The 10,505-nt window shown below is 39.9% G+C and overlaps 1 protein-coding gene across 1 annotated transcript; it reads right to left on the bottom strand.

The window, feature by feature from the left end:
- Nucleotides 1-496: 496 nt before the first annotated feature.
- On the bottom strand, nucleotides 497-1,012 carry LOC149556052 (uncharacterized). The gene has a single exon (XM_089829683.1). It carries the CDS (start codon nucleotides 1,010-1,012, stop codon nucleotides 497-499), a length of 516 nt encoding a protein of 171 aa, XP_089685809.1.
- Nucleotides 1,013-10,505: the final 9,493 nt, after the last annotated feature.

Raw genomic sequence — 10,505 nt, 5'->3', positions numbered from 1 at the left:
CGAAATGATTGAGAGGCCATACAGAGGTGCAATTGATATGAATCAACACAGATTGAAGGGGGTGAGCCATACGGGTGAAATACACCGTTGGAACGAAACGAACAGAGAAAATGTCAATGAAATCCACACAACAAAATAGACTTGAATGCGAACAATGATTACTGAAAGATACTGCTCCAATTTGCACGATTCGAGCAAAGAAATACAATGCAACAATGGAATAGGGTGAGGGTTGAATCCCACTAAAATTGCACGAGCCAAATAGGGAAGATCTTTAACTTTTGAAATAGTGAACAAAAGAGAATTCTCAACAAGAATTCATAGTACAGAGAAATATAATCCAAAGCATACCTATAGACTTCCTACAAGCCATGCTTAAATACCCATCGAGAGAATCTTTTCGAGGGTGTACAAAGATAGTCGACGGTGACACAAACTATGAAAAAAATAAAAAATGGATCCGAGATAAAATAAATCAACTGGCCCGTTACAAAGATTAATTTATTATTTGTTTTATAATGGGAACATTAGAGTCCTCCCGTCTGAAAATTTGCTTGTCCTCAAGCAAGTGCAATGTCGGGTGTTGTAGGATGTGCTTGCCTTCCCATGTTGTGTCGTCTAGTGGTAGGTGTTGCCAGGATACCAAGTATTCCTTCACAGTGCGGTTCCGTAGGGTCTTTTCATGTACTTCAAGGATCTCGGCAGGTTCCAGAATGAGTTTTCCTTCTTCATTGAGTGGCGGAAGGTCGATAGCAACTGCGACATTTTTCCCTATGGCTTTCTTCAAATAGGAAACATGGAAGACATTATGAATGCGGCTCCCCTTAGAAAGTTCTAGTTCATATGCTACCTCACCAATGCGACAGACTACGCGATAGCGACCATAAAATAGTGGCTTCAATTTCTCCTTCTCTGTTCCCTTTAATGAAGACTGTGGGTATGGCTGGAGCCGGAGATAGACCATATCCCCCACTTCAAAACTCCTCTCTATCCGGTGTTTGTCGGTGTACATCTTCTATTGATTTTGTGCCTGCTATAGATTTTCTTTCAAACTCCTCAATATGTCCTACCGCTCTTGAAGCCAATCCCTCGCCCTTGGAGCGCGACTATCACCCAAAACTATGTCGATGGAGAGGGGTTCATACCCATATAGTGCTTTGAATGGTGCCATCCTAATAGACATGTGATACGTGGTATTGTAGCAATGCTCCCACAGATGGATCCATTTTACCCATGGTCCTTGTGCCGAGACGTAGTTCTAAAGGTACCCTTCGAGCCACTTGTTCACAATCTTAGTTTGACCGTTCCTCTACGGGTGGTAACTTGTTCTTGGTGATAATTTTGTTCTTACCATCCGAAACAATTATGCCTAGAAGATATTGATGAATCGTCCATCTTGATCACTGACGATGTTTTAGGGTAACCCATGCAGACGAAAGACTTCTCTAAAAAACAAATTGGCAACTTGAACAGCCTGAGGTCCGAGGGGATGGTGAAGAAATGTGCATACTTTGTCAACTTGTCAACCACAACGAAGATACAATCCTTTTCGTTCACCTTAGGAAGACCTGTTATGAAGTCCATTGATATACTTTCCCACTTATGTTTGGGAATTGGCAAAAGCTGTAGCAACCCGACAGGCAAAGTGTGTTCGAACTTGTTCTGTTGGTAGACCATACATTCTATTACATATTGCAACATGTCCCCTTTCAGTCCCTTCTATGAAAACCTCTCTCAAAGACTTCTGTAAGTTTTAAGGAAAATGGGGTGTCCAGCCAGAGGTGAGTCGTGTACTTCCTTCAAGATCTTATGCTTTAGTTTGGATTCTGACACTAGGTATATCTGGTCTTTATAGTAGATGATATCATCCACCACTTTGTACCAATCATCATGAGTGTGGCCATCCATTATTTCATAGGCAAATGTATTCTTGGAATATTCCACTAATAGTTGTGCCTTCCAGTCAGCTGAAATCTGGTCTAGTGAGCAGATGGTGGGTTTTCTGGACAAGGCATTTGCAACAACATTTTCTTCCCTTTTACATCTTCAATTTTGAAATCAAAAGACTGAACTTTGTTTACCCATTTTTGTTGTCATTCATTCAAGTCTCGCTGCTCCAAGAAATATCTTAGACTGTTGTGATCTGTACAGATGACAAACTTGGCACCTACCACATACTACTGGAACTTGGTTAGTGCATGTACGATGGCCAACATTTCTTTGTCGTAGATGAAATACAGGCGTTTTGCTGGTGTAAGCTTCTTGCTCTCATAGGTGATGGGATGTCTATCCTGCATCAGAATCGCTCTAATGCCTTTCCTGGATGTGTCGCACTCCAAAATGAATGATCAGGTGAAATCAGGCAGTGCAAGTACGAGACAAGTGCTCATGGCCTTTTTCAGCTTATCAAAGGTGATTTGTGCCCCTTCGTTCCACTGGAATGACCCCTTCTTCGTCATATCCGTTAAAGGTGCGCTGAGCTAAGAGAATCCTTTAACAAACCTTCTGTAGTAACTGCACAATCCGTAGAGTCTTCGCAAGTCTGTGAGTGATTTTGGGGGAGGCTAGTCGAGGATAGCTTGAATCTTCTCTTGATGCACTTGAACCCTGTATTTATTGACAACATGCCCCAAGTACAATATTTCTTTCATACCAAACTCATATTTGGACTACTTGGCAAACAAGGATTGTTCCTCCATGATACTCAGAACTTCATTCAAATGCTTCAGATGCTCCTCCCATGTCCTACTATAAATAAGAAGATCATCAAAGAATACCAATAGATAATTATGCAATTATTTGTTGAAGATGTAGTTCGTGCATGATTGAAATGTAGCAGGTGCATTGGTCAATCCAAAGGGCATGACCAGGAACTCATAATGTCCATAGTGGCAATGGAAAGCCATTTTCTCCACATTTTCTTCTCTCATTTGAATCTGATGGTATTCGAAATGGAGATCTATTTTTTAAAAATAGACCACTCCATGTAGTTCATCCAGTAGCTCATCTATCCTTGGAATGAGATAACTATTCTTTATTGTTTTCTCGATCAACGTGTGGTAGTCCACACACGCACATCGTCCTGTCCTTCTTTTTGACCAAAACTACAAATGATGCGAATGGGCTGGAATTGGGATGAATCCATCCCTTCGATCTCATCTTTGAATTTCTTGGGGTGGCGGTATTGTGTGATTATGATCGGCTTTGCCCTTGATTCCAACTCGATAGTGTAACAAAGCCTCGGTGCGGTGGTATGCCAAGAGGAATATCCATGAAAACCTTTTCATGTCTACTTAAAATATCTTGGAGCTCATCATCTTGTGGAGGTGTTCTTTTCCCTTTCATAGGTTTTGTCGAGATGAAGTAATGCACAACCCACACAATGTCATCGTGCCAAAAGATTTCCTCCATCCGATGCGTAGAAACTTCTTTTGGACCTTCATTCGCCATTCCTCAGAGGACGACCTTCTTTCCGTCAACCACAAAAGTGAAATCCATTCATTTGAAACTCTGGGTTTATTCATCGAGGGTCTCTATCCACTGTATGCCAAGAATAACTTCCATGTCTACCAAGTCCACTATGAAGAAGTCCTCAGTTACTGTGTGATTCGCCATTATGATATTTGAGGAACAAGGTGTGTGCAGGGCAGGAAAGTCCCTCTGGCTACCTTGACCTGAAAGCTTGTGTGTGCCTCCGTAGGGAGACTTCATTGTCTTACCAAGAATGAGTTGATGAAATTTAGAGTCGCGTCGCTATCCAACATCACTATAACCCTTTGTCCCTGTAGGGTACCCCGTACACAAAAAACTGTGCACCTTGGGCTACCAGCCAATGCAATGGCTCCTCCGCGTTGTACTAGACCGACAATTCTCTTCGTACAGTTCAGACTAATGTTGCTTTCATGGTAGGGTTGGTTATCTTCAATCGGCATTTCTTCTTGTTCGTGTTCATCCTCATCATCAGATATGACCTCAATGTAGTGGATCTTCCCTTTCCTAAGGCATCGGTGACCAAGCTCCCAAGGTCCCTTGCAATTGAAACACAATTTCTTCCTTTGGGGTTCCTGTTGGGTAGCTTCATCCAACAACGACTTCTTGGGTGGAGGTTTGTCCCTCAGAAACATTGATGGTTTCAGATGTGAGTGACTTCGGGAGGATGAGAATGATGCCGACGATGATGCCATACTTCATGCCTTACTGATTGCTTTTGACAGGGTAGATGGATTGAATCCCTTCACCCAACGTTTCAACGATTCTACCAGTCCGTGCATAAAGAGCACGACCCGCCTTCTTTTTGAAATGTTTGTGACTAAAACAGAATGTTTTTGAAACTTTGCAATGAACTAATCTACTGATCCAGTTTGCTTCAGTTGCACCATATCTTTGAAATTGAGCTCAGGATCTTTCCCATCAAATCGTTCTATCAATCTCTCCATGAATTCTGCATATGTCTTTATTTGATCATGCACTAATGTGATGGTGTGCGCAACTCCCTCCAAGTGCAATGTAGAAAATTTGATTGCTTCTTCTGGCATAGGATTCAATTGGAAGTAGGTATTGGCTTTCATCACCCACGCTTGCATTGATATAGAACCAGATCCGTCAAATGGAGACAGATTCACCTTACTCAACTTTCTCCTGAGATCATCGTTAAAGTATCCTCTATTTTTGCCTCCTGAATATCTCATTCTCAGATCTGGGTAATCTTTGTATGATATATCTTCTTCAAGGTTTGCATTCTTCCACTGTTCTCTCATCTCTTCGAAGGTTGGTTGTCTCCCTTCGTGTTGTGTCTCTGTCTGTAGTGGACAAGTCAGAATGGAAGGCTGAGAGCATGCTAGCTGAGGGTTTGATTTACTCGTCACTGAGTCCACATTGCGACCATTTTGTTCCCCAGATATTTTGTTCTCTGCCAACTTCTTGAGAGTTCCTTCCATTAGTCGTTGTGTATCAGTGATCTGTGCCTTATTCCTGGCAAGTTCCCTCAGAAGAGCCACAAGTTTGGCAGCGGTTGGTTCTTGTTTGTCCGCTATTCGATCAATGGAATGTGTCCTCTTTTTCGGCTATAAACTCTCATTCACTATCCACAGGCTGGCAAGATCAAAGTGCTCTGATACCACTGTAATGATGCAATGCCCTTCTAACTCCTATTGACAGATCTTCACGGTGATGTTTGGAGGTAGTTTGAAAACCACAGGTGAAATGTCGTATGACAGGCTATTTGGAGGTGAAGGCCATATAGATAGCTATTTGCTAAGGAGGTTGTACAGTGTACAACATGAGTACGGTGTAGTGGGGAGGGAGATAGTACAGATTACCTTGCCAAGACTGAACACAAAAAAAGTTCGTACATTGCCAGTTAGCATGCAAAAGGAGCCATACGGTATTTCCAAAAAGGCCGTATTAGGTGGTGTGATGACCGTACAGGAAGATCAAAAAGCTATACGGGATGTTGGGAGGGTGGCCATACGGGATAGTGTGGAGAGAGAGAATGGTATGTGAGGGGGCAAAATCAGAGATCCGTACGGCATGATTGAGAGGTCGTACGGAAGTGCAATTGATATGAATCAATACAGATTGAAGGGGGTGAGCTATATGGGTGAAATACACTGTTGGAACAAAATGAACAGAGAAAATGTCAATGAAATCCACACAACAAAATAGACTTGAATGGGAATGATGATTGCCGAAAGATATTGCTCCAAGTTGCCTGATCCGAGTGAAGAAATACAATGCGACAACGGAATAGGGTGAGGGTTGAATCCCACCGAAACCACATGAGCCAAATAGGGAAAATATTTCACTTTCGAAATGGCGAACAGAGAATTCCCAATAGGAATTCGTAGTATAGAGAAATATAATCCAAAGCATACCTACAAACTTCCTATAAGCCGTGCTTAAATACCCATCAGGAGAACCTTTCCGAGGGTGTAAAAAGATAACCGATGGCGACACAAACTATGAAAACAAAATAAAAATGGGTTTGAGATAAAATAAATCAATCAGCCCGTTACAGAGATTAATTTATTATTTGTTTTATAATGGGAACATTATAGTGTAGATGAAGATAAGATAAAAGCTATTAAAGAACAACGAAAACCAAAGACCCTGACTCAACTCTGGGGATTTGTGGGGTTGTGTATTCATTATAGATGGTTTGTAAAAGGGTTCTCTAAGACTGTTGCCCACCTTACAAACTTAACTAAGAAAGGAGCTTTCACATGGAATGAGAAGGCCCAACATGCATTTGAACAATTAAAAGAAACTATGAGCTCATGTCTTGTTTTAGCTATACCTTATTTTTTGATGCCCTTCAAGTTACAATGTGATGCATCAGGGGAAGGGATTGGAGCAACCCTCATGCAAGGGACGCATACCATAGCATTTAAGAGTCACAAACTTAGAGATTTAGAGAAGCATCATTCCATATATGATAAAGATATGTTTGCCATAATGCATGCCTTAGCCAGTTTTCGATAGTATCTAGTTTGTGAAAATTCATTGTTAAGATGAATCATAATAGCCTATGCTTGTTAAGACAAATGGATCTTAATGATCGACAACAAAAATGGGTAAGCAAGATTCAAGCATATGATTTTGACATAGAATATGTTAAACAGCTGAATAATGGAGTTGCAGATGCACTATCTAGATGCCCCCATGAAATTAAAAGAAACTATGAGCTCATGTCTTGTTTTAGCCATACCTTATTTTTCAATGCCCTTCGAGTTACAATGTGATGTGTCAGTGGAAGGGATTGGAGCAGCCCTCGTGCAAGGGACACATACCATAGCATTTAAGAGTTGCAAACTCACAGATTTAGAGAAGATTCGTTCCATATATGATAAAGAAATGTCTGCCATAATGCATGCCTTAGCCAATTTTCAACAATATCTAGTTTTGTGGGAAATTCATTGCTAAGACGAATCATAACAACCTATGCTTCTTAAGACAAATGGATCTTAATGATAAGCAAGATTCAAGCATATGATTTTGACATAGAATATGTTAAACGAATGAATAATGGAGTCGCAGATGCACTATCTAGATGCCCCCACCTCAATATGGTTACCAGTATTTCGGGAGATTGGAAGGGAGATAACATTGTTGAGTATGCAAAGGACCTTGAAGCTCGTGAAATATTAGAAGAAAAAATTCCAAATGAAATTTTCAAAATTCGGGATGATATTATATTTTACAATGGAAGAGTGTTCCTAACCCCTCAATCAAGAATTAAAAATAGTATTTGAAAGGAGTATCATGATAATCCTTTCTCGAGCCATCAAGGACATTTCAAAGCATATAAACAGGTAAAAGAGAAATTTTCATGACAAGGTCTAAAAAGGGATGTCTAGAGGCATGTACATTAATGTGTGACATGTTAACAAAATAAGGTAGAACACACACATCCTGCAAGTCTACTACAACCTTTACTCATTCCTAATCATAAATGGGAAAGCATTTCAATGAATTTCATAATTGGCCTAACCAAAGTATATGTGAAGAGCAATAATTATGTGGTTGATGATAGACTCACCAAATAGCTGAACTATTTTTCAAAGAAGTATTTAGACTTCATGAACTTCTGCAGAATATAATCAGTGATAGAGATAGCAAATTCATCACTCAATTTTTGCAAGAATTATTCAAACTGGTGGGTACCAGTCTAAGCCCCAACATGAGTTACCACCCCCAAAGAGACCGGCAAACTGAAATAGTAAATAAGTGGTTAGAAGGATATTTGAGGAACTACATATCCAGGCAACATAAAGCATGGATCAAGTGGCTACATTCAGATGAATTTTGTTATAATACAACCCAGCACATGTCCATTGGAATGACCCCCTTCAAATCTTTATACGGTTATGAGGCACTAACATTTGCAAGCTTGATCCCACAAGAGAGCCGAGTATCAAGCACACAAGATTTTATTCAACAGAGTGTAGATATTTTTAAAACTCTTAAGGAGAACCTACAACAAGCCCAAAATCAACAAAAGATCTATGTTGACAAGAAACACATTAGAAGGACTTTGTTGTTGGAGATCTAGTTCTTCTAAGATTACAACCATATAAACAAACTTCAATTAAAAGAAGTAGACGAGAAAAACCGAAACCATGATTCTACAGACCATATTGGGTAATGAGGAAAATTGGGGAAGTAGCATATTGAGTACAACTTCTTGAAGGGAGTAGAATCCACAATATTTTCCACGTCTCAAGGCTTAAAAGTATTCGAAAAACATATAGAACTTGGATGGAGTCTAATCAAACTCGGAGGTTTATTCGATGTGGTTTCCCCTCACATTATTTCTATGGGGGTTTGGGGGCAACACCCCTTGCGGGGTCCTAGGTGCTACTAGTGTAAAAGGCGTCAACTGTTATTTTTCTATTGGACGACTTATTCTAGCCTTAATTGTGTAAGCAGAAAAAGCTTGTATAAAATGGCTTTGGGTTAGGGATTTCATAATGTATGTTGAGATATGTAGCTTCTTGTAGTGGTATTGAGCTGTAAGGGATAATGGATTGTAATCACTAGATAATAATAATATTGAACTTGTTGTTGGTGGACGTAGCCTAGGGATTGGGTGAACCATGTTAAATTCTTGTGTCTTGTGTTCTCTTCTGTGCCAATTTATTATTTTTTAATATTGGTTATATTTGCATGTAATTGTTATTTCTGTTTGTGGTTAATCCTAGCAAGGTTGTATGAAAAACCCTCTGCTTCAAATAAGGTATTTCTCATGAAGTGTTTATTTAATATGAAGATGGTTGAAGGTGGATCTATTACAGATCATTTAAATGAGTTTAACATAGTTACTAGTCAGTTATCTTCTATGAATGTCAATTTTGATGAAAAATTTACGGCTCTCTTGATTTTGTGTTCTTTGCCTGAAAATTGGAATGGTGTGTAATGGTTGTGATGAATTTTGTTTTTGGATCTAATACCCTAAAATTTGATGATGTGATTGGTGTTATTCGAAGTTAGGAAACTCGTAGGAAAGCCTCAAGTGGATCTACCTAAGGAAGTGCTTTGAACGCACAAAACAGAGGCAGAATGAATGAGAGAGGAAGTAATTTTGGAAATTGTGGGAAGTCAAGAGGAAAATTAAAGGGGAAGAGGTCTCAATCTAAAAGAATAAGAGATTGTTGGTACTGTGGGAAACTAAGGCATAAGTTGAAAGATTATTGGACTTGAAAGAACAATGAAGGAGATAAACCAGAAGGGAACAAGGAGGCAAATGTAGTAACAAATTTAAAGAGGATGCTTTGCTTCTTTCTTTAGAAAGTGTTGATGATTCATGGGTTTTAGATTCAAGGGCTTAATTTCATGCTACTCCCCAAAGAGGCAATATCCTAGATTATGTCCAAGAGGATTTTGGGCTTGTTTATTTGGGGGATAATGAACCTTGTCAGATTGTTGGAAAGGGAAAATTAAAGATTAATTTGCAGAATGAGAATCATTGGCTACTGCAAGAGGTAATACATGTTACAAGGCTAAGAAGGAATTTAATTTCAGCAGGGCAACTAGGTGATGAGAGTTCCTTAGTTACTTTTAATAACAAAAATTGGAAGGTTCCAAAAGGATCCCTTGTAGTAGAAAAAGGTGTGAAAGTAGGTTGATTTGCTTCCTCTGCTAGAATCGAATCTATTTCTTCATCTCATACAGCTGATAGCATTGGCTAGTTGGCAGTGCCACATTTTCAAAGGGATCAACTATGGGTCGCAGGGGAGCAGGTGGATGCTTCCAGATATAATTTCTATTGCACAAAGTCCTTTATGGAGTATCTATTGGATAGTTTGGATGTGTGGGAGGATTCATACAAAGTGTTTGAGGGTACTCTCATCCAAGACTCTCATGTTATTCAAAGGTTGATGGGAAAGATTCTAGAGACTCTATTTGCTATGCTTCTCCACAGGGATTTTGAGATTGGGTTTACTAAGAGGGTTGGCCGGGATCCTACCCGACCAATGGTTCGAAGTCAAAGATTGGAGCCATCTTCTGATTCCCAATTTGATGATGATGAGCCCTTGACAAAGATTGGGAGTTTTTATTGGCATTACACTGTGAGGAGTGATCATCATTTTTTCGTTGACCCACAGGTAGAGGTCTTGGTTTCACGTCAATGTGAGTTGGCTCCAATTTCATACCATCCATTATGGGATGGATTGGCACCGTCTTTTGTAGATGGGATTGATAGCTTCTTGCAGTATCTACGTACCCCAAACATTTTGGTAGAGGTTGGAGTTGGTGATAGTGATTCAGGTACCTATGGTTGTTACCATCTCCACAGTGCAGTTGGGTGTTATTATTAGTTTTACTGGGAACTCAGGTGTGTATAGAGTTGGTATTTCAGTTGCATTGGGTTTCGATGGGTTGTTGCCTCCATCAACACCTCAAGTCAGTTTTGAGATGATTCTGATGTTGATGGCTATTTTTTGGGTATTGGTGCTATAGGTTTTGCTTGTACACAATGGGGATGGTACACAGTTCTACATTTGGGA

The sequence above is a fragment of the Cupressus sempervirens genome, chromosome 5, assembly GCF_028749045.1.
Source record: "Cupressus sempervirens isolate cs-2001-9-10 chromosome 5, ASM2874904v1, whole genome shotgun sequence".
NCBI classification, from domain to species: Eukaryota; Viridiplantae; Streptophyta; class Pinopsida; order Cupressales; family Cupressaceae; genus Cupressus; species Cupressus sempervirens.
This window is presented reverse-complemented; position numbering and strand designations above follow the sequence as displayed.

What these genes read in the sequence shown, in the direction of transcription:
- LOC149556052 (XM_089829683.1), bottom strand. Translation starts at nt 1,012, where the DNA reads ATGTACACCGACAAACACCGGATAGAGAGGAGTTTTGAAGTGGGGGAT.